Here is a 24,438-nt window from a genome sequence, read left to right as displayed (position 1 = left end):
CACCCAAGCCCTTCCTGGCGCGGACGGGAAATCCCAGGCCCGGAGGGGAGCGGGAGGCTGCCTGACATGATGCTGACGGCCTGCGCGCGCACACCCCCGTAAAGCAGGCCGGGCCCGGCTGGCTGCGGGGCTCGGCCCGGGTGCACGCCTGGGCCACCCTCCCCTGCCCTCTGCCTCCGGCCGGCCTTGGCCTCTCCGGCTAGTTCTCAGACCTCTCCCCGAGACCCAGACCCGACGGGCGGCCCGACCGGGCGATCGGCTCTGGACGCAGGCGCTCCCGTCTCCCGCTCTCCCTGGGTCCCCGCCCACAGGGTCCCTCTTGCCCACGCGTCCCCCTCGTGTAAGACTGAGCAGGCGGCGGAGGCAGAAAGCCGACTGACCCTCCCCAGAGGGAGTGCCGTGGCCCCCGCCCGCGTCCCCGAGCTGGCTCAGGCCACGCCTGTGGACTGTGGCGGCCTGTGCCGCTGAGAGGCCCCCTCCGGGGGCCTTGTGGGACAGGGGTACAGCCAGCAGCCCCATTCAGACACATGGTTAGCAAACGCTCCATAAGCTGTCACTGGAACGACCACGGTCATGAGGGAAATGGACACGGTTGTCACCTTGGGGATCTGGGGCACCAATGTGTTTTCCTCCCAAAGGCACAAAGGTTGAAATAAAAGTTCGTGCCCAGAGCCGGAGGGCAACACTTGACCCTGAGGTGACGCGCTGGCCGTGGGATTTCAAGGGTCAGGAGAAAGGGGCCACTGAGCACGTCCTAATGATGGCAGGCAGAGCACAGGGACGCAAAAGTGCTTTACTCCCAGAAGTTCACCAGTGTGTGGACAGCACGCACCAGTGAGGATTCCGTCTCGGTGCCCAGAGCCGGGGACAGGGATGGAGCCCTCTGCCCAGCGTCCACACAGCTTCGCACTGGGTTCTGGAGAAAGACCGTGCAGCTCACAAAACCTTGGTCTCTTTCATTTTTCGCTTTGCCCTGGGCGACCAGGACGCCTGCCCAGCACCGGGACGCGTCCGTATCCCCTGCCCCGCGAGGCCTGTGCCTTCCCCCCTCGGGGCAGCCATTTCCGGCGGGGAGAGGATGAGGGTCTGGGGAGCTCGGGGGGGACGGAGGAGGGCCTGTGGTGGGGTCTGGAGTCTGGGAAGGGCCCTGCCCTCACACCCCCCCCCTTCCCTGGCTAAGGATTTTTTGCTGAAAGGGCCAAGGAAATGTTGGTATGACCCCAGAGGCCACAGCGTCTTTTCCGGGCAGCTTGGAGGTCACTCGTGTAGACAGCAGAGCCAGAGGGTCAGCTTCTGGGCCCCGCACCCTCAGCAGTGTCCTCAGATCCGGATGTGGAAGGTGCTAGAAAGAGAGGAGGGCTGTCTGGGTGAGGGCCCCTCGGTGGAACGCCGACAGGCCCCTGGCCCGTGCTGGACGGTCCCTTAGGGAGGGTGCAGAGGACACAACTGAGCAACCCCAAGGACAGGCAGAAAGCTGGACACCCAGCTGTCCCCGGGACCCCAGCCCCCGGCCACGGCCGCAGGGCCACACCTGAGGAAGTCGGGGGCCTTGGCGATCATGTCCTCAAAGTCGGCGAAGCCCAGCTTGCCGTCCCCGTCCAGGTCGGCCTCCTCGATGACCTTGTCGCACACGAGCACCACCTCGTCCTCGTCCAGCTCAGACTTGGTGAGCCGGGCCAGCGTCCGCGTTAGGTCCTCCTTGCAGATGAAGTTGTCTGTGTTGAAGTCTGGGGGCGGGTGGAGGTGCTCAGGCCAGGGGTCCCGCCCGGCACCCCACGGCCCTCAGCCCGTTCACACTCCGGGGCCCCCGGACCCTGTGCCCAGCCGACGGGGGCCAAGGGGGCACAAGACGAACACCACATCCGCCAAGTCAACATCTATGACCCTGTTGAGTCCCCACAATGGCCACAGGTACAAACCTGGTCTGAGACACTTCAGAGTCTGAATCTGAGGCTTGTGGGGACACCAGGACCTCCCGGCCGCACCCCACAGCAGGCCCTGTGCCCCCCCCCCTGGAGCGGAGGAAACTGAGTCCCAGAAAGGCCAAGTGACCGAATCCAGGTCTGAGGGTGGCTTGGAGGGGGAACTGGCCGCCAGCCGAGCCCGTTGGCCAGTAAGCACACCCTTCCCTAAACTGCACCCTGCAGCCTCCCGCAGGTGCCCCACCCCCCGCCCCCCTGCACCGCCCGGCACCACGGGCACCAGGACTCAGAAGCCCTTCGGAGGGAGGCCCAGGCTGGCCATTGTGCACAGAGCCAGGCGCGTGGTTTGATTCTGCTGCCCGCAGCACAGCCGCACAGCTCAGAGAGGCATGTGATCACGGCAGTGACCCCGACATGGGCCCCGGTCTCCAGCCTAGCTCCCAGATGTCTGCCCTTCTTCCGCCCAGACTGTCCCCCACTTGTCTGTCCTGCAAATTCCCGTTGGTCCTTCAAGTTTCCGCTCAAACACCACCTTCAGGGGGCTTTCTAGACCTCCGGGCTCCTCCTGCTGAGCCCCCTGCACGGGCCGCGCCCAGACGCTGACAGTGATGAAGAGTGTGGCTGCTGAGGGGACATCACGCGTTCCGCCTCATGCCCCCCATCACCCCCCACCAAACACAAGCTGATTGGCAGGTCCAGCAGAGTCCCCATTGTGCAAGGATGAAGCATTGGGGTCCTGCAGTGACATCCCCGGTCAGCACTGGACCCCAGCGTCTCGCCACGTGCCCACAGCACCGCCTCTGGGACAGGCAGGGGTGGGACTCATCTCCGCCCCACAGGGGCGCCCAGCAAGCCCTGTGCAGATGTGCGGGCTGCTGGCTGGATTCCTGTGCCCGTTTCACGTGCACAGGCTGAGGCGGGGCAGGGGTGGGGGGGTGGGTGTGTGACCCTCGCTGGAAGTCAGGTCCTGATTCTCCCCAGCACCAAACCCCCTCTGTCCGGAAGCAGGGCAGCAAGGGGCCTGCCCCTCCTGCCCGGCTGCACCCCCACCCCCCGGCTGGCAGACAGCAGCCTTCCCCGGGAGCGATGTCGGGGCCCTGGGACTGGAGGGTAGACCAGCGGCTGTCTTTCTGATGGGCGCACACAGGGGTGCGTGCGTGGACCCGGACCAGGCCTCGGAAATGGACAGGCTGACTACAACAAAGTGAAAAAGCCTGAGAGGCCCGGGAGCCACCAGCTGATCAAAGGTGCTGGGACAGGAGGTCTGCCCACCGCTCCTCTGGTCCACGACGGGTCCCAGCCCCTCCCTGGGCCTCAGTGTTCCCACTGAGGACCACCGGCCCTGGGCAGGCCCAGCTCATGAGGTTCTCTCCTCTGGGGGTCCAGCGCCCTCTGGTGGCCGTGTGACCACCGTCACAGGCTGGGCCGGGGTGAGAAGGCAGGCCGCCCACCTCCACCTCCAGGGGTGGGTGGGAGGGCCTGGGAACCTCTCTGCCTGGCAGAGGCGCCCTCCCCTGCCCCTGGTCTCCAGTTCACACCTCTAGGACGCCCAGTGACCTCTCCAGAGCCCAGAACTGTCCTGCCCTCCCTGGAACCCTGCAGTGGACCCGCAGTCCTGGGCACCAGATTCAAACTCGTGGCTGGCTCCTCACAGCCTGTCCTGTGACCCCCCTTGGCTCACACCACCGGGTGCGTCTCACCTCCTCAAGCCTGGCACGCTTCCTTGTCATTCCCTCCACTGGGCACGCCCACCCCCACTGGTCCCATCCAGGGACACCCCTCGCGCCCCCAGGGAGCCAGGACCTCCCTCCCCCCCAGGACCCCTGGTGTCCTCACACGCTATCTGTCCCCACAGGTCAGGCACTCTCCCGGGGTCCCTGAGCACCCCACCACCAGCAGCGCACAGCCCGAGGGGAGCACCCAACCACCAGCACGCGGTCCCTGAGGGGAGCACGCCCACCACCAGCACTCAGCCCTAGGGGAGCACCCCCACCACCAGCACTAAGCCCCTGAGGGGAGCACCCCCACCAACAGCACTCAGCCCGAGGGGAGCACCCCCACCACCAGCACGCGGTCCCTGAGGGGAGCACCCCCGCCACCTGCACGCGGTCCCTGAGGGGAGCACCCCCACCACCAGCACTCAGCCCGAGGGGAGCACCCCCACCACCAGCACTAAGCCCCTGAGGGGAGCACCCAACCACCAGCACGCAGCCCGAGGGGAGCACCCCCACCACCAGCACTCAGCCCGAGGGGAGCACGCCCACCACCAGCACTCAGCCCGAGGGGAGCACCCCCACCACCAGCACTCAGCCCGAGGGGAGCACCTCCACCACCAGCACGCAGCCCCTGAGGGGAGCACCTCCACCACCAGCACGCGGTCCCTGAGGGGAGCACCCCCACCAGCAGCACGCGGTCCCTGACGGGAGCACGCCCAATACCAGAAGCCCCCAAGGGGAGCACCCCCACCACCAGCACTCAGCCCGAGGGGAGCACCCCCACCACCAGCACGCGGTCCCTGAGGGGAGCACGCCCACCACCAGCACTCAGCCCTAGGGGAGCACCCCCACCACCAGCACTCAGCCCGAGGGGAGCACCCCCACCACCAGCACTAAGCCCCTGAGGGGAGCACCCAACCACCAGCACGCAGCCCGAGGGGAGCACCCCCACCACCAGCACTCAGCCCGAGGGGAGCACGCCCACCACCAGCACTCAGCCCGAGGGGAGCACCCCCACCACCAGCACAGTCCCTGAGGGGAGCACCTCCACCACCAGCACAGCCCCTGAGGGGAGCACCCACACCACCAGCACGCGGTCCCTGAGGGGAGCACCCCCACCAGCAGCACTCAGCCCGAGGGGAGCACCCCCACCACCAGCACTCAGCCCGAGGGGAGCACCCCCACCACCAGCACAGTCCCTGAGGGGAGCACCTCCACCACCAGCACAGCCCCTGAGGGGAGCACCCCACCACTAGCACGCAGACTGAGGGGAGCACCCAACCACCAGCACGCAGCCCCTGAGGGGAGCACCTCCACCACCAGCACAGCCCCTGAGGGGAGCACCTCCACCACCAGCACAGCCCCTGAGGGGAGCACCCACACCACCAGCACGCGGTCCCTGAGGGGAGCACCCCCACCAGCAGCACGCGGTCCCTGACGGGAGCACGCCCAATACCAGAAGCCCCCAAGGGGAGCACCCCCACCACCAGCACTCAGCCCGAGGGGAGCACCTCCACCACCAGCACGCAGCCCCTGAGGGGAGCACCCCCACCACTAGCACGCAGCCCCTGAGGGGAGCACCCCACCACTAGCACGCAGACTGAGGGGAGCACCCAACCACCAGCACGCAGCCCCTGAGGGGAGCACCCCCACCACCAGCACAGCCCCTGAGGGGAGCACCCCCACCACCAGCACTCAGCCCGAGGGGAGCACCCCCACCACCAGCACAGTCCCTGAGGGGAGCACCTCCACCACCAGCACAGCCCCTGAGGGGAGCACCCAACCACCAGCATGCAGCCCGAGGGGAGCACCCCCACCACCAGCACAGTCCCTGAGGGGAGCACCCCCACCACCAGCACGCGGCCCCTGAGGGGAGCACCCCCACCAGCAGCACGCGGTCCCTGACGGGAGCACGCCCAATACCAGAAGCCCCCAAGGGGAGCACCCCCACCACCAGCACTCAGCCCGAGGGGAGCACCTCCACCACCAGCACGCAGCCCCTGAGGGGAGCACCCAACCACCAGCATGCAGCCCGAGGGGAGCACCCCCACCACCAGCACAGTCCCTGAGGGGAGCACCCCCACCACCAGCACGCGGCCCCTGAGGGGAGCACCCCCACCAGCAGCACGCGGTCCCTGACGGGAGCACGCCCAATACCAGAAGCCCCCAAGGGGAGCACCCCCACCACCAGCACTCAGCCCGAGGGGAGCACCTCCACCACCAGCACGCAGCCCCTGAGGGGAGCACCCCCACCACTAGCACGCAGCCCCTGAGGGGAGCACCCCCGCCACCTGCACGCGGTCCCTGAGGGGAGCACCCCCACCACCAGCACGCAGCCCCTGAGGGGAGCACCCAACCACCAGCATGCAGCCCGAGGGGAGCAACCCCACCACCAGCACAGTCCCTGAGGGGAGCACCCCCACCACCAGCACGCGGCCCCTGAGGGGAGCACCCCCACCAGCAGCACGCGGTCCCTGACGGGAGCACGCCCAATACCAGAAGCCCCCAAGGGGAGCACCCCCACCACCAGCACTCAGCCCGAGGGGAGCACCTCCACCACCAGCACGCAGCCCCTGAGGGGAGCACCCCCACCACTAGCACGCAGCCCCTGAGGGGAGCACCCCACCACTAGCACGCAGACTGAGGGGAGCACCCAACCACCAGCACGCAGCCCCTGAGGGGAGCACCCCCACCACCAGCACAGCCCCTGAGGGGAGCACCCCCACCACCAGCACTCAGCCCGAAGGGAGCAACCCCACCACCAGCACTAAGCCCCTGAGGGGAGCACCCAACCACCAGCACGCAGCCCGAGGGGAGCACCCCCACCACCAGCACTCAGCCCGAGGGGAGCACGCCCACCACCAGCACTCAGCCCGAGGGGAGCACCCCCACCACCAGCACTCAGCCCGAGGGGAGCACCTCCACCACCAGCACGCAGCCCCTGAGGGGAGCACCTCCACCACCAGCACAGCCCCTGAGGGGAGCACCCACACCACCAGCACGCGGTCCCTGACGGGAGCACCCCCCACCAGCAGCACGCGGTCCCTGACGGGAGCACGCCCAATACCAGAAGCCCCCAAGGGAGCACCCCCACCACCAGCACTCAGCCCGAGGGGAGCACCCCCACCACCAGCACGCGGTCCCTGAGGGGAGCACGCCCACCACCAGCACTCAGCCCTAGGGGAGCACCCCCACCACCAGCACTCAGCCCGAGGGGAGCACCTCCACCACCAGCACTAAGCCCCTGAGGGGAGCACCCCCACCAACAGCACTCAGCCCCTGAGGGGAGCACCCCCACCACCAGCACTCAGCCCGAGGGGAGCACGCCCACCACCAGCACGCAGCCCCTGAGGGGAGCACCTCCACCACCAGCACAGCCCCTGAGGGGAGCACCCACACCACCAGCACGCGGTCCCTGAGGGGAGCACCCCCACCAGCAGCACGCGGTCCCTGACGGGAGCACGCCCAATACCAGAAGCCCCCAAGGGGAGCACCCCCACCACCAGCACTCAGCCCGAGGGGAGCACCCCCACCACCAGCACGCGGTCCCTGAGGGGAGCACGCCCACCACCAGCACTCAGCCCTAGGGGAGCACCCCCACCACCAGCACTCAGCCCGAGGGGAGCACCTCCACCACCAGCACTAAGCCCCTGAGGGGAGCACCCCCACCACCAGCACTCAGCCCGAGGGGAGCACCTCCACCACCAGCACTAAGCCCCTGAGGGGAGCACCCCCACCACCAGCACTCAGCCCGAGGGGAGCACCTCCACCACCAGCACTCAGCCCGAGGGGAGCACCCCCACCACCAGCACTAAGCCCCTGAGGGGAGCACCCAACCACCAGCACTCAGCCCGAGGGGAGCACCCCCACCACCAGCACTCAGCCCTAGGGGAGCACCCCCACCACCAGCACACAGTCCCTGAGGGGAGCACCCCCACCACCAGCACTAAGCCCCTGAGGGGAGCACCCCCACCAACAGCACTCAGCCCGAGGGGAGCACCCCCACCACCAGCACGCGGTCCCTGAGGGGAGCACCCCCGCCACCTGCACGCGGTCCCTGAGGGGAGCACCCCCACCACCAGCACTAAGCCCCTGAGGGGAGCACCCAACCACCAGCACGCAGCCCGAGGGGAGCACCCCCACCACCAGCACTCAGCCCGAGGGGAGCACGCCCACCACCAGCACTCAGCCCGAGGGGAGCACCCCCACCACCAGCACTCAGCCCGAGGGGAGCACCTCCACCACCAGCACTAAGCCCCTGAGGGGAGCACCCCCACCACCAGCACTCAGCCCGAGGGGAGCACCTCCACCACCAGCACTAAGCCCCTGAGGGGAGCACCCCCACCACCAGCACTCAGCCCGAGGGGAGCACCTCCACCACCAGCACTCAGCCCGAGGGGAGCACCCCCACCACCAGCACTAAGCCCCTGAGGGGAGCACCCAACCACCAGCACGCAGCCCGAGGGGAGCACCCCCACCACCAGCACTCAGCCCTAGGGGAGCACCCCCACCACCAGCACACAGTCCCTGAGGGGAGCACCCCCACCACCAGCACTAAGCCCCTGAGGGGAGCACCCCCACCACCAGCACTCAGCCCGAGGGGAGCACCCCCACCACCAGCACGCGGTCCCTGAGGGGAGCACCCCCGCCACCTGCACGCGGTCCCTGAGGGGAGCACCCCCACCACCAGCACTCAGCCCGAGGGGAGCACCCCCACCACCAGCACTAAGCCCCTGAGGGGAGCACCCAACCACCAGCACGCAGCCCGAGGGGAGCACCCCCACCACCAGCACTCAGCCCGAGGGGAGCACGCCCACCACCAGCACTCAGCCCGAGGGGAGCACCCCCACCACCAGCACTCAGCCCGAGGGAGCACCTCCACCACCAGCACTAAGCCCCTCAGGGAGCACCCCCACCACCAGCACTCAGCCCGAGGGGAGCACCCCCACCACCAGCACTAAGCCCCTGAGGGGAGCACCCCCACCACCAGCACTCAGCCCGAGGGGAGCACCTCCACCACCAGCACTCAGCCCGAGGGGAGCACCCCCACCACCAGCACTAAGCCCCTGAGGGGAGCACCCAACCACCAGCACGCAGCCCGAGGGGAGCACCCCCACCACCAGCACTCAGCCCTAGGGGAGCACCCCCACCACCAGCACACAGTCCCTGAGGGGAGCACCCCCACCACCAGCACTAAGCCCCTGAGGGGAGCACCCCCACCAACAGCACTCAGCCCGAGGGGAGCACCCCCACCACCAGCACGCGGTCCCTGAGGGGAGCACCCCCGCCACCTGCACGCGGTCCCTGAGGGGAGCACCCCCACCACCAGCACTCAGCCCGAGGGGAGCACCCCCACCACCAGCACTAAGCCCCTGAGGGGAGCACCCAACCACCAGCACGCAGCCCGAGGGGAGCACCCCCACCACCAGCACTCAGCCCGAGGGGAGCACGCCCACCACCAGCACTCAGCCCGAGGGGAGCACCCCCACCACCAGCACGCAGCCCCTGAGGGGAGCACCTCCACCACCAGCACAGCCCCTGAGGGGAGCACCCACACCACCAGCACGCGGTCCCTGAGGGGAGCACCCCCACCAGCAGCACTCAGCCCGAGGGGAGCACCCCCACCACCAGCACTCAGCCCGAGGGGAGCACCCCCACCACCAGCACAGTCCCTGAGGGGAGCACCCCCACCACCAGCACAGCCCCTGAGGGGAGCACCCAACCACCAGCACGCAGCCCGAGGGGAGCACCCCCACCACCAGCACTCAGCCCGAGGGGAGCACGCCCACCACCAGCACGCAGCCCCTGAGGGGAGCACCTCCACCACCAGCACAGCCCCTGAGGGGAGCACCCACACCACCAGCACGCGGTCCCTGAGGGGAGCACCCCCACCAGCAGCACGCGGTCCCTGACGGGAGCACGCCCAATACCAGAAGCCCCCAAGGGGAGCACCCCCACCACCAGCACTCAGCCCGAGGGGAGCACGCACACCACCAGCACTCAGCCCGAGGGGAGCACGCCCACCACCAGCACTCAGCCCAAGGGGAGCACCTCCACCACCAGCACGCAGCCCCTGAGGGGAGCACCCCCACCACTAGCACGCAGCCCCTGAGGGGAGCACCCCACCACTAGCACGCAGACTGAGGGGAGCACCCAACCACCAGCACGCAGCCCCTGAGGGGAGCACCCCCACCACCAGCACAGCCCCTGAGGGGAGCACCCCCACCACCAGCACTCAGCCCGAGGGGAGCACCCCCACCACCAGCACGCAGCCCCTGAGGGGAGCACCCAACCACCAGCATGCAGCCCGAGGGGAGCACCCCCACCACCAGCACAGCCCCTGGGGGAGCACCCCCACCACCAGCACGCAGCCCGAGGGGAGCACCCCCACCACCAGCACAGCCCCTGAGGGGAGCACCCCCACCACCAGCACGCGGCCCCTGAGGGGGAGCACCCCCACCACCAGCACACAGTCCCCAAGGGGAGCACCCCCAACAGCAGCAGCCCCCGAGGGGAGCACCCCCACCACCAGCACGCAGCCCGAGGGCCCTACCGTAGATCTTGAAGGCATAGTTTGCCTTGAGCTCGCGGGGAGCCGACTCACAGAGCACGGAGAACATGTCCACAAAGTCGTTGAAGGTGAGGTTGCCTTCACCATCCTCTGAAAAAGCCTCTACGATCCTTTCCTTGAAGGGGTTCTCCTGGAGGAAACAGCCACAGTGGTTGTGTGGGTGCAGGGTGACCCTGGACGAGTGACCTGACCCCGAGCAACCCTCCACCCCGTCCCACCCGCAAAGTGGGAATCACCACACCTGCGTGACTGGTTTGTGAGGGCAGACAAAGCACGGAAGGTGTGGATGCCAGTCTAGGCACCGCACTTCGTGTCCCACCCATCGCTCAGACCTGCACAGAGCAGGGCCAAGGTGTGCTCCCCACTGCCCCAAGGGGTACACAGGGGTGCCTGCCGCCATGGGGAGGAGAAGAGGAGGCCCAGGGCGCAGGCAGCCCTTGGCTATGCGAGGTCAGGCCAGGGTCCTGCCGGGCAGAAGTGGGGCCCCAAAGGCTCGGAGAAATGAGCCCGGACAAGCAGTCAGACGCCGGGCCTCGATCAGATCCAGGGGGCCCCTCCTCCGGGGAGCCACACCCGACTCCTCCCTCTGATCCCAGGTCTCTGGGGGCTCAAGTTTCCTGGAGCCCCCACCCTAGCCCCCACTCTGTGCCGAGCCCAGGAGGCTCTGGAACAGCCGAGGGGCTGCTGCCAGACTGCCCACCCCTCCAGGTACCCTCTGAGCCGTGGCCAGGCCGGTGCCTCACTACCCCTTGGGACAGAGGCGCCGGAGTGGATGCCACGTGGTGCCCTGACCCCGGGAACACACACCCAAGGGCTGGCAGGGGGCTGCTGGCAGAGTTGCACAGCTGCGTGGAGTTGTGCCCCGAAAGCCAACCTTCCCTACTGTGGGACTGCCCTCGACGTACTACAGGCAAGGAGCTTGTGAAATGAAACCTTCGTGTCAAATACCCACGTGGTGTGGCGTCCAGCAGGTACAGCCTCACCTAGGAACATGCTGCAAAACAGAATCTTAGTGCCCACCTGCTGGCCCACACCGGCTGACCTTGACCTGCTGGCCCTGACCTGCTGACCCACACCTGCTGGCTCAGACCTGCTGACCCTGACCCTGACCTCCTGACGTTGACCTGCTGGCCCAGACCTCCTAGCCCTGACCTGCTGACCCACACCTGCTGGCTCAGACCTGCTGACCCACACATGCTGGCTCTGACCTGCTGGCCCTGACCCTGAATTCTTGACCCAGACCTGCTAACCTTGACCTGCTGACCCACACCTGGTGGCTCTGACCTGCTGACCCTGACCCTGACCTCCTGACGTTGACCTGCTGGCCCAGACGTGCTGACCCACACCTGCTGGCTCTGACCTGCTGGCCCTGACCCTGACCTCCTGACCTTGACCTGCTGACCCACACCTGCTGGCTCTGACCTGATGGCCCTGACACTGACCTCCTGGCCCAGACCTGCTGACCTTGACTTGCTGGCTCAGACCTGCTGACCCTGACCTGCTGGCCTTGACCTGTTGGCCCTGACCTGCTCACCCAGACCTGCTGGCCCAGACCTTCCGACCTTGACCCGCTGACCCTGACCTCCTGGCCCAGACCTGCTGGCCCTGACAGGATCTGCAGGCAGCCCTGTGCACGTTCAAGTCTGAGAAGCGATGGTGTGGATAGCCGTGCTAGAGAGGCTAATGCCAGACAGGGAGACAGAGGAATCTAGAAAAGCAGACATAAGGTCGGCCATGCACAGATGACCAGCCGTGTCACAAAGGGGCAAGCAGGTGACACAGACTATAGGGCAGCACTGACCACCCGTACGCAGTCCCCACACGTGTGGCTCATTTATTCAGAGAGTACAGGGGAGGAAACAGGCACAGAGAGGTCCAGTGATCCTCTCAGGACCACACAGCCACCAAGGGCGGAGCCGGCTTCCACAGGTCTGGGTGCCTCCGCTGCCTGCCCCCCAGCCCACCTGCCCAGCAGCAGCGGCCTCTGTCGTACCCGGAGCTCTGGCATCTGGATGATGAGGCTCATGGGCACGTGGACGATGGGGCTCTTCCTATAGTCCATGGGGACGAGGTTGGGGGCCAGCTCGTAGAACCGTGCGTGCAACCTGCGAGGGAGGCAGAGGGAAAGAGCTGGGCGGGGGTGGGGGTGGGGGTGTGTGTGCATCCCCTGAGTCCCCCTCGGCCGATGCTGCCCCACCTGCACCCAGCCCCCCGCTCCGCACAGGCCCCCATGCTGATAACCGGGTCGTGTCCCCCACCCCCAGGTCTCCGTGTTCCCTCTCTGGGCCCCATAAAGGCCTTCTGTATGCCAGCGGTGTCGCCCCATTAATTCTGCCCCCGGCTGTGCACACAGGTGAGCTGCGCCCCCAGCTCTCAGCGTGGCAAACCGAGGCCTGAAGAGGTTAAGAGCCGTCTGTCCAGGGCCACACAACTGGAGGTACGAGGGACGTGGCTGGAACGAAGGCCTGGAGATCCAGGGCATTCACCCCTCCTCCCCAGTCCTTAAGCTGTCGAGCCCCGGCCGTTTGCTGCTGGGTCCCGAGCAGGCTCCGAGGGCTGGGTCTCTGGAATGGCCACCGGCAGCCCTCACGCCCACAGGCAGGCCCTGCCGGGGCCCCCGTCACTCCCACCTCCCGCCCTGCTGGCAGCCCGGTCAGTGCTCAGGTGGCCCCAGGACACAAGCTGGCCTGAACGACCCGAGGACCCTCCAGGGTGTGGGACCTCCTGCTGCTAGCTCACGGGGAGGCCCATCCTCCATTATTCAGTCCTCTTCTGCCCCTGACATCCGGGAGAATAGCCCCCAAGTCCCACCCCACACAAATGCAGCTCAGGTCAGATGAAATCGTGTCCAAGACGTGCTGCCAGATGGGGGGACGAGTTCAGGGGGCACCGACCAGGGGCTGAGGCGGGTGACCCACCCAACGGGGGGCCTAGGACTCTTGGGAATCGGACCAAAGCACCCCCAGAGCCCCCGCCCTGCCTGGCCCACTCCCCTAAAGCCAGTGTTCTAAGTGGCTGGCCCACAGACACACCCCGGGTCCCCGCAACAGGCCCGCAGCCCTCTCCGGCGAAGCACTTTACTACCCGCCCGGTGCACACGTAACACCAGCCCCGTTTACGAGTCCTCACTCTGTGCCAGGCTCTGGGTCGACTCCCCCGTGTGGATGACTCCGTTTAATCCCTCAACCACCCTGGGAGGTGGATGCTGGTGTCTCTATCAGGCCGCCCTGGCTCCGCACCGGCGGGGTGCACGCAGAGCAAAACGCCATGAGGCCACTCCCCCAGCCACAAGTCCCCACGACCGTCCCGGAATCGCACAGAAGCGCCACCACTGGGAAACACAGGGCTGGAGGGAGATCCCAAAGCCCGACCCTCGTCAGCAGATACCCGAGTGACAGCATGGGGCCAGGACTCTCCGCCAGGGGCATTCAAGGGCTATCTTCGCTCTCGCTCTCCGAGTTGAGGAAAAACCTGTCCTTGTTTACTGTCCCCAAACACAGAACCAGCACTTGCATATCACAATTTACACAGCTGGCTTCGCGTTCTTGACAGACATGCTAAACTTCTGTTGCATTTCACCCTGCCCTTGACCTTTGACATGTGGGGTGTGATGCTGGGTGCCGTGGGCATTGCCCTCCACCTCCAAAGGCATGCAGGGTGGCCGCAGCACGAGCCACATGGCAGACTGAGGTCGGACCCCCACGGACCTCCCTATCAGCGAATGGGGGCTGTCCTGCTGTCCTCACACTTGCGGGGTCAGGGAGGATGGCATTAGCAAGGCCACCTGGCCCTCAGCTGCCTGCCCGCCAGGGGCACCCCACCAGGGAGGTGGGGACAGGGCCGAGCGCTGGCAGATTGGGGTGTCCCCTGGGGCAGGAGGGCCGACTCCTGCCCTGACGCCAGGACTAAGGTGGCCCTGCTATTTTATTTACTTATTTTTTCTAAGGCAAACTCAGAATTTGGAAGGCTGAATCACTGTGGGGAAACCGAACAGTCACCCCGTCCCAATACAGGGCATGCTGGCCCTGTCCTAAGACCCGGGGCAGAAGTCACACCTGTGCTGCTTCAACTCCCCGGAGCACAGAGCAGTCGGGGAGGCGCCTCCCCGTTCATTTTAGAAACTGAGTAAGAACCTTGCTCGCTGAACCCGACGGGTGGCATCCAAAAGGGACCAACGACGCGCACACAGATGCAAAACTCTTATGAAATATTGGTAAATCAAGTCCCACGGTATTGAGAGAGTGACACATTCAGACCGTGTAGGATTTAAGCCAGGAATACGCCGTTGGACTAACCCTTCGAAAATCTGTGGCTACGAATCATATTAGTCGGCAAAAAAATTGTCTCGTCAAGTTGGTAGCTACATTTATGACCTGATGGGTGTATGGACACAGGGAAAAAGGCCAAAATGTGCACCACACATTTACACTGTTGGCCCCTGCGAGGTGGGGGCAGATAGGAGCGAGAAGAAGGGGCCAGCTTTCACTTGTCACTTCACCTGCTCCCAAACTGTGTGAATTTTTAAAGTGGTCACTAAAATATAAATATTTTTAAGTAGTAATTTTATCAATAATAAAGCTTAAAATCCTCAGTAAAACAGAAACAAAGGGATGCTCTACCCCAAATCAACACCCAACACCACACCAGAGCCATCCCCAAGAAAAGCCGGAGGCCGCCTATCACCACCGCTACACGGCATCGCCCCGTGACCGCTGGCCATGGTGGTCAGTGCGGGAAGAGACGGTATATTTAAATATTGGAAAGGAGGAGAATTATTATTTGCCAGAAAACCAAAAATAATCAGTTAAAAAACTATTTGAATGAGAAAGGGCTCAGTAGCCCTTCTGCACAAAATAGTTTTCTTTTTTTTAATGTTTTATTTATTTTTGAGACAGAGACAGAGCATGAGTCCGGGGACGGGCAGAGAGAGAGGGAGACACAGAGTCTGAAGCAGGCTCCAGGCTCTGAGTTGTCAGCACAGAACCCAACAAGGGGCTCGAACCCACGAACCATGAGGTCATGACCGGAGCCGAAGTCAGATGCTTAACTGACCGAGCCACCCAGGTGCCCTCAAAATAGTTTTCTATGTACCAGCATCAGCCTATTCGAAAATAAGATATAAAAGAACTAAATCACGATAGGAAAAAAAAATCATCCCCCCCAACAACAACTAAGTGTGAAAACCAAGTGTGTAAAAAGATGTAAAGTATCTATCTGGGTGGCAAGGTAAGTGCCTCTATTTCCTGTCTCCACATTTCTGCCAAATGAAGACGGTCCTAACTGAAACCTGCAGCGGTTTGTTTGAGAACTTGCCGACCACAATCAAAAAGAATGAAATCTTGCCATTTGCAACTACGTGGATGGAACTGGGGGGATTATGCTAGTCAGTCAGCGAAAGACCAACATCATATGACTTCACTCATATGAGGACTTTAAGAGACAAGACAGATGAACAGAAGGGAAGGGAAGCAAAAATAATATAAAAACAGGGAGGGGGACAAACCAGAAGAGGTTCATAAATATGGGAAACAAACTGAGGGTTACTAGAGGGACTGTGGGAGGGGGGATGGGCTAAATGGGGAAGGGGCACTAAGGAATCTACTCCTGAAATCATTGCTTCGCTATATACTAACTTGGATGTAAATTTAAAAAAATAATTAAATTAGAAAATGAAACAAAGAACTTGCCGACCAGATTCAAAAGTCTGTGTGAAAGCACCAGTGTGGGAGGGGGGGAGGGCCTGAAAGAGGGCACCCGGGGCGGGGGGGGGGGGCGGCGTCTGCCCCTCAGCTGTGACAACAGAGTCTGAGGGGACAGCCGGTCACCTCGCGGACCCGAGCGGCACAGACACAGCGCAGCACGGGTGTGAGGACAGTCCACGACAAAGAGCATTTGAAATCACTGGGAGAAGCGGATTCTTCTGGAAGTCACAGACTGGTTGGTGGTCTGCATTTGGGCTCAGCGCTCACGTACATATAATTAAATTAAATTGAAACAGTAATCCAAACTTTGGTTGCCAAAACTTACGAGTGAAAACAGGACAGGAAAAGTCTGGACTGGCCCCGGGCCAATGAACGGCGGTTCCTGCAGAGTCCCCCTAAAGCCACCACCGTGCGGGTGGGCCCGACTGTGGGCTAGAACCCCGGGGCAGTCAGTAAATGACTGGGGGAACGGAAGACAAAGATGCAACGGCCAGCGTGACTGAGGAAGGAGGGAGATGGGACCTCACGCAGGGCAGCTGGCAGAGCAGGTGGTTCAAAAGCGCTCTCAGGGGTGGGGGGCAATTTAGCAGTAAAAATCAAAAGCCTTAAGAATGTGTATACCAAGAAAGAGAGAGAGAGAGAGAGAGAAAGAAAGAAAGAAAGAAAGAAAGAAAGAAAGAAAGAAAGGTCTATACCTTTCAATTCAGAAATCTGTTAGGAACTTATCCCAGGGGCGCCCGGGTGGCTCAGTCAGTTAAGCGGCCGACTTCTGCTTAGGTCATGGTCTCACGGTTCGTAGGTTCGAGGCCCCCCGTCGGCCTCTGTGCTGACAGCTCAGAGCCTGGAGCCTGTTTCCGATTCTGTGTCTCCCTCTCTCTCTGTCCCTCCCCCGCTCATACTCTGTCTCTCTTTCTCTCAAAAATAAACGTTAAAAAAAAGTTTAAAACAAAAAGAAGAAAAAAGAAATTTACCGCAGGGGTGTGGGGCACAGCCGTGCTGTCACAAGACTAATTACAATGGTCAAGTGCTGAAAACCTACACGTCCAGCCAAATGAATTAAGGATGTGGCAAGATCATGTTTTTTTTTTTTTTTTTTAATTTTTTTTTCAACATTTATTTATTTTTGGGACAGAGAGAGACAGACCATGAACGGGGGAGGGGCAGAGAGAGAGGGAGACACAGAATCGGAAACAGGCTCCAGGCTCTGAGCCATCAGCCCAGAGCCCGACGCGGGGCTCGAACTCACGGACCGCGAGATCGTGACCTGGCTGAAGTCGGACGCTTAACCGACTGCGCCACCCAGGCGCCCCAAGGAAAAGCAATTTTAAGCACATTATAAAACAACATGAGACACATTTTTGATAAACACACACAGAGGAAAAACACTGACACGAAACACAGCAAAACATCAACGCTCATCGCCACCAAGTGATGGGGTTACAGGTAATTTTCGTCTTCTCTCGACTGGCTTTATTTCTGATTTTCTTTTAATGTTTATTTACTTACTTTGAGAGAGAGAGAGAGAGAGAGCGTGAGCGAGCAGGGAGGGGCAGAGAGATGGAGAGAGAGAATCCCAAGCAGGATCCACACTGTCAGCACAGAGCCCGGCACGGGGCTCGAACTCATGAACCGTGAGATCATGACCTGAGACAAAACCAAGAGTCAGATGCTCACCCGACTGAGCCCCCCAGGCGCCCCTGTTTTCGAATTTCTCTACGGTCATCACGTATCACATATGAAATAAAAAGCTTAATTAAAACAGAGCCCACAGAGTTTTCAGCACGTTGAGAAACCAAGGTACGAAACACTGACACAGGGAAACACTGCGGTGCTAGCTGGAGGGCCTCTCTGCACCGGGGGGCAAGGACTCGGGTCCCCTCACCGAGGAGCACAGGCCCACGGGGGGCAGAGGGCAGTCAGAGTGCCACCTGGGACCTGCTAGGAAGAGGGCTCCGCATGAGGGTGGAAAAGGTGCACGCGAGCAACTGGATCCACCGGGGGGGGGGGGGGGGGGGGCCGCCGATGGTTATCTGTGACCCAGGGCCGCTGCAAGGAGAACCTGTGCTCGGGTTTCCTCCGCACCACCCACCGGGCCAGGGCTGGGGGCAGCTCACCAGGCGGGCCGGGGCCCGGCTCTGCCGACGGCCTGCTGCACGCTGCCGAGCTGGGCTCCGGGCCTCGGTTGCCCTGCCTGGACCTGAGGTGTGAACGGCAGAGAGGGAGGGCTCACCCGGCAGGGGTGGTCAGTCCCTGGTAGGTTTCACTGGCCCTCGCTGGGGCCCAGAGAGAAGGTTGGAGAAAAGAGAAGGGGCCAAAATGGAACGGAGCTATCGTGGTTCCTCCAGGGGCCACAGTTCCACGTGCTGCCTGCTCTCACCACCCCTGCCGAGGGTGCACGGGTGGCCATAAAACCCCAAGCGGCCCCGTGTTGTGCTGAACACGGGGGCCTGCTGGGGGCGGGGGGACAGTGCAGAGACAGGGAATGACCCCCAGCAGGCGCTCCATCCCCCGCCCCCTCCTCCTGACATGACCACTTTGCAGAAAAAGCACCGGGTCTGGTCCCGTGGGTCCCCAGTGAGTGTTAACACAGTGGCAGAGCCTGAATGAACCAGGGGCGGGACAAGCAGGAAGTGGCATCCAGCTGCCAGAGGGGATCCTACCCGTGTCTGGACCCCAGGCCCGGCCTGGGCTCTGGGTCGAGCTACAGAGGCTGGGGTGCTGAAGGGTTCAGAGTTGGGCAGGCCAGGGCTGCGGGGCATCCCCCCATCTGCCTGGGGCTCGTCACTTGCCAGGGGACAAGGGACACCCCAAAGACCTACCACGTTTGGTCTAATGCCTGGCCTTCGTGCCACGTGCCCGTACCATGGGCAACCTTGCTGCTCTCAGTGAGACCACTGGAGGTAGGCGTGGGGTGAAGCAGGCCTGCGTCCTTGGCCAGCTCGCCTGGGAAGCTGCTGCAGGCCCTAGCCCCAGCCCGCCCATCGGCCTCCGGGGAAAGCGGTCCTGTGACCTCGCCGGCTTTTAACGCCACCTGGTAGCTCAGGCACAGGGCCCGTGAGGGGCCGGGCCCGGCATCCTGTGGGTCGTGCTCACTGCCTGGGCCTGGGGCTCCAAGGCTGCCAACCCCCTTCATCTCTTCCCTCAGAGCCCGCCTCCTCCATCCCAAAGAAAGGAGTTGTCCCGGAAAGGGAAGGGCCCCTGGCAGGCAAGCTCAGGCATGCTGGGGGCATGCAGGCCAGGCCCTTGACTTCTGGGCCTCCCAGGGCAGAGGGACATCAGGGCTGGAGCCAGAGGGCATCTCAGGGACCCCGAGTCTGACAGATCTCCGGACACGGTCAAATAAACAGCAAGGGGCCTGGAGTCAGAGGCCAGGTCTTCAGGCCCCACAGCCAAGTAGGGACAAAAGGTTTTCCCGTTACAAGGTCGCGGGGAGGATAAAATGAAAACGTGCCTGAAACGGCCCCCCAAAGAGCCGGGCACGCAAGACGGAGACACTTGATTCCTGGCAGAAGGGTCTGGGCGCCGGGCGGGGCGGGAAGTTCTCCAGTTCACAGCGGCCTGCGCTTGGCTCCCGACAGGCAGATGCCCCCCTTGGTCCCAGCCCGTGCAGCCAGCCCACGCGAGGTGCCCGGCCCGGCTCCAGCGGGCGAACCGCAGGCCACACTTACTTGAGGATGTCCTTCTTATTGAAGAAGGTGCAGTCCTGTGAAGGGAAAACACACACACAGTCCGCTGCAGGGCCCACGCCCCGCTTTCCCTCGGGACCTCTCGGGAACCGCCTCGGCCTGGGCAGAGAGCGGCCTGGTGGCCCGGAAGCCACCTCCTGAAGCTGTGGCCTGGCCCAGGGAACTGCGGCATGGTGTGGGGGTCTGTGGGGCAGCCTTGGGGGCGTGCACGCACAGGCGGGGGGACGAGCCGGAGGCGGATGGCACTGACTTGTGGTCTGCTCTGTGGGACGGCGGGGAAAGGGGCTGGGAGACCAGTGAGGAGGTAAGGCCGGCAGGGTCTCAGCTGCAGGGGGCGCCATCCACACTGCAGCGCGAGATCGGTGCCCCGCGTCGTGTGCCGTGTGTCCCAGGCACAGAGATGGAAGGTCCCGGGCACACAGGCTGGGGAAACACCGGCACCTACGTGGCATCTGAAGCCACAGGAATAGAGGGGGTCACACGGGGAGGCGGTGGGGGCCAGGTGAGCGGAAGCGAGGGGAGGAGGAGGCAGGGGGGCAGCGGCTAGGACCCTCAGGGCGGGGGCAGCGCTCGGGTCCTAAGGTCGCCCAGTTATAAACTGGTCTCCGGTGTCCTGCCTTGTCCGTGTCACCTGCCTCTGTCCACGGGCCGGCCTGCCTGGTGGCGGTGGCTGTGGTGCCTGGCCACGGTGCGACGTATGGAGGCAAAAACACCCCAGGGATGAAGGGCTTTTGTGCTTATCCTGGCCCTGGCCCCCCTGCCCTCGCCGCCGTTGCCCCTGGGGATGTGCTGACCAGGGGCTCACAGCCGCGGCCCAGGCTCGCAGCCAGCCAGGCCTGCCCCGCGTGAGACCCGGAGTCCCTGGGCACCGGAGCAGCTGTGCCGCACACTCAGGAAGCCCAGAGAGGAGGCGCCCGCGGGAGGGCTGGAAAGGGGGAGCCGGTGGGAACTCCCGGGTCCCCTGCAACCCAGTCTGCCGCCCAGGAGTTAGGCCAAAGGCCCGCAGGCCGCCCTGCCCTTCTCGGACCCCAGGGACCTGTCCTAGCGGGCTAGGCTTTGCCCTAGGCAATAGCTCCTCCGCCCCCACCCTCACCAAGCTCGGAGTCCCTGTCTGCGACTCAGGCGGGGACGCGGGACGGATTTCCTGAAGACCCTGGAGCCCCAACGGCAGCCTAGCTGAGTCTTCAGGCACAGACCCTCCTCGGCCCCTCCCAACCTGCCTGGTGGGGGTGTCGGCATAACCAGGGACAGGGAGAGGCCCTGGCCTCCCCTCTTCCCCTCTGCTCTCCTTTCTCCCATGCCCTGGGTTGAAAAGGAAATATCTGGGTCCTGACCCAAAGGCCCTACGAGCGAAAGGACCCTGGTCCCTTATCACAACCACTTACACCTGTCTACATCAACCGTCCTCAAGGTGTGGTTCTGGGACTGGCCGCACCAGTATCACCTGGGGACTTAGTGCAAATGCAGGTTCTCAGGCTCCACTCCAGACCTGCTGCACCAGAAATTCTGGGGGTGGGGCCCAGGAATCCGAATCTTTCCAAGATGCTCCACCCGCAGTGATGCTGTCGCTAAAACGAGGGCCTCGGCTCTGGAGCAGAATCACCCGGGGTGGAGCCCGGCATCGGAGTTTGCAGAGGTTCCATGACTGCAACGTGCAGCCCAGGCTGAGAACCACACCCCACCCCGTCCGTGACCACCGCAGGCCTGGTCCGTGGGGGCTCTGGTTATCCAATTTTGTTCAACCCTCGTCCCTAGCCTGTGGTGGGGGGCGGGGGGGAAGGCAGGCAGGCATTATCTCCCCACTCTACAGACGGGAAAACCGAGGTTCGGTGAAGTTGAATAGCTTGCTCTAAGTTGCACACGCAGCCCAGAGGGCTGACTGCAGCCTGGGGCTTTTGCTTCTTGACCGCAGTCCACAGACTGTAGAGTCCAGCCATGACCACGTCCACTGACCGCTTCGTGTCCTGCCCCGGCCGCGTACTCCACATCCAGCGCCATGCGTGCTCGACACAGGGCTCCGGGACGAGGAACAGGTCTTCCCATGTAAGCCCTCCACACGCTTCACTGGCTGCAGGATGTCTCACGACAGGCATTGGCCCTGCTTAACCGAACTCTCTCCTCGTCCTGAACACGCGGCAGCAGCTGTTTGTAGGTTTTCAACATTACCACCAAACTGCCACGAGCCTGCTCACCCACTAACGTTTTGCCTTTTCTTCTGTTGACCTTGCCTGGACCTCATCCCAGGGAGGCAGCTCCTGGGGGGTGAGCGTGGCAAGTACCGTAAAGGCCTCTCAGGATTCTGGCAGTGCTGGCAGGGAATCAGGTTTCGTGCTCCGATTCTAAGTGTCTTGTCTTGCCTTGGATCCTTGGGTGGAGACAGAGGAGGGGGTCCCCAGGTGAGTTACAGGGCTTGCTCTTAACTGAAAACGTGGGCTGCCTGTGAGACTTGAATGGCCAGAGGAGCAGTGGTGGGTTCTGGGGGAGGCTGGGAGCCCTGCGCCGCAGTTTGAGGGGTCTGGGAGATTGACCTGGAGGGCAGAGAAGTCTGGAAAGAAACCCGAACTTGGGAATCACTGGCGCCTGAGGACTGGGGAAAGGGGGCCGTAACTGGGAGCCTGGCAGGCGTGGGGCTGGATGGAGCGCAGAGGGCGGGGGACTGGGGCTCTCAGGTTTCGTCAGCTCTCGTTCCTCCCACCCTGCCTGGCTCTGGTGGAGGGTCACAACCCAGCCCCGGGACTGGCTCCCAAGTGTAACCCAACGCTAGGCTGGTGTGAGCGGAAACTCAGGCTCCCCACCCCCCATGGGGCTATGCTTCGCTTCTGGGCAGGGTCCGCCTGCTTGCCTGTGCCACCCCCCAGCCTTCACCCACGTGCTCCCCTCCACCCAGACGCCTCCTTCCGGGCCTGCGGGGGCCTACCTTTCAAAGGCCCTGCTCAAGCACTGCATTCTCTCTGAATCTTGCAGAGCAAAAGTTCCCCTTCCCTCCGGGTCTTCCACGGACCACCAGTACCCTCCTTCCCCGGAGCACCTCGTACTCTCACGAGGCCAAGGTTGACCTCTCCGGGACAAAGAGTACACACAGGCCCTGCCCCCAAACGAAAGCAGTGAGCCTTGGATTAAAGGATTCAAAGTCCAGTTTGAGCCCGGACTGTGCCAGGCACTGAGTGGCTCCTCGGCCTTCGTCTACTCTTCTGTGAAATGGGGCTGATAATCCGCCCCATCGTGAGGATCCTTCCTAGAGGGTATCCGTTCCAATGCCTGGCACACAGCAGTGCTCCATGAACGTGGCTTCCTGGTCCTTCTCAGGGCCTCACATGGAGCTGATAACCATTATTGACGGCCAGTGTTTCCGAGGAGAAGGGGCCTCAGAGGACCCACACTTCAGGCCCATTACGAAAAGAAATATTCATGAAGGCAACAGGAGACACTGCCGGTGTGCCTCTCTCCCACAGCACACTCCAAGCAGGCCCCCTCTGCCCAGGGGAGTCGGGCAGAGGCGTCCCCGTTGGGCCTTGAAGGATGAGGGAAATCTGAAGGGGCGTCCCAGAGCATGGGCAAAGGGAGGGAGGAAGGAGGCCAGCGACAGCCCAGGGGTGGCTGCCGCACACAGGGCAGGGAAGGAGCCCCGGAGGCTGGCCAGGGCCCCAGCAAGTCAGGGGGCTGGGCTTCACCCTGCAACCACACAAGCCTCCCCGTGGCAGAAGGGCCTCGGGGCCTCGGATCTGGGCAGTTTCCTGGCTCTGGAGGCAGCAGGTGCTAGGAGGGTCTTAGCAGGTGGCTGCTGGGGGCTGAGGGACCTTGCAGGGGGGCGTGGGAACCGGCACATGGCCTGCCTTCTTGCTCCAATTATTTCCATGCTGGGGCCAGAGGTAGAGACCCCAAACGGGTAAACAGGACACCCCCAACTTAAATCTGACTTGGGGGCCGATACACCTCACTCCCCACCCAGACAGGCCCCCAGGTCATTTCTGCTCTGCTGAGACTCATTCTCCTGGGCTGATTCCTGGGTTCGGGGACCCTCCCTGCAGCCCACGTTTCATGACCCTCCAACTCCGTGCCAAGGTGGGCGCTGGGACAGGTGTCTGGGGAGGGGTTCGAGGCCAGCGAGGGGCCGAGAGTAAGGAGGCTAAACGGGGATGAAAAGGAAGGGCTACCGCGAGGAAAGCGCTCTCAACGCAAGGGTGGGGAAACTGAGGCTGCAAGTCACATCCCAAGGTCACGCTCCTACCTGAAGGCAGGGGCAGAGTCCGAACCCAGTAACTGGCTTTGGGGGCCTCGGCACGCGGCCAAAAGCAGGGGAGGGCGGGCGCCGGCTCACCTGGTAGTTGTCCAGCTGCTCCTCCGTGAAGATGGTCTGCTTGTTGCCCATGGCGGTCGCCGCGCCGTCGTCCGGGCGCCGAGCCCGAGCCCGCGGCCACCCGGAGGCGGGAGTGCGACCGGAGCCGGGCGGGGAGAGGCCGGGCGACCCCGCCCCGCGGTGCGGTGCGCCCACCCCGTCAGGGGGCGGCCCCTTCCCTCCGCGGGAGGTGCTGCCCGGCCTCTCCCCGCCTCACTTCCGGCTGGGCGGGGCCAGGATTGGGGCAGGGCGCAGCCGGGACCTCCAGCTGGGCGGGGCCAGAACTCCCTGCTGGGCGGGGCCAGGACCCCCGGCTGGGCGGGGCCAGGGCTCCTGGCTCGGCGGGCCGGCCCTCCGCTGCAAAGGATGGGTCAGTGAGTTGGCCTTTCTTTGCAGGTGAGCGGACCTCTGGCCGCTGCGCGCGGGGGGGGGGGGGGGGTGTGCATCTCGGGCCCTCTGGGTTCCTTAGCGGGACAGGATTCACTAGCCTTTCTTTGCATCTTTGG

General features: G+C 63.9%; 1 protein-coding gene across 3 annotated transcripts; it reads right to left on the bottom strand.

Moving 5' to 3' along the window:
* Positions 1-775: 775 nt before the first annotated feature.
* Positions 776-24,040, bottom strand: CIB2 (calcium and integrin binding family member 2). Of its 3 annotated transcripts, none has more exons than XM_030317196.1 (6): positions 23,915-24,040; positions 19,579-19,613; positions 12,202-12,313; positions 10,242-10,338; positions 1,532-1,727; positions 776-1,342 (listed from the first exon to the last, which is right to left on the bottom strand). In XM_030317196.1, exons 1-6 carry the CDS (start codon positions 23,963-23,965, stop codon positions 1,321-1,323), a joined length of 513 nt encoding a protein of 170 aa, XP_030173056.1. In that variant the 5' UTR covers positions 23,966-24,040; the 3' UTR covers positions 776-1,320. The 3 variants fall into 3 exon arrangements, with proteins under 3 accessions (XP_030173056.1, XP_030173055.1, XP_030173057.1); XM_030317195.1 differs by having other exon boundaries at positions 10,191-10,338; positions 23,915-24,039; XM_030317197.1 differs by lacking the exon at positions 19,579-19,613 and having other exon boundaries at positions 10,191-10,338; positions 23,915-23,995.
* Positions 24,041-24,438: the final 398 nt, after the last annotated feature.

Source organism: Lynx canadensis, chromosome B3, assembly GCF_007474595.2.
Source record: "Lynx canadensis isolate LIC74 chromosome B3, mLynCan4.pri.v2, whole genome shotgun sequence".
NCBI classification, from domain to species: domain Eukaryota; kingdom Metazoa; phylum Chordata; class Mammalia; order Carnivora; family Felidae; genus Lynx; species Lynx canadensis.
This window is presented reverse-complemented; position numbering and strand designations above follow the sequence as displayed.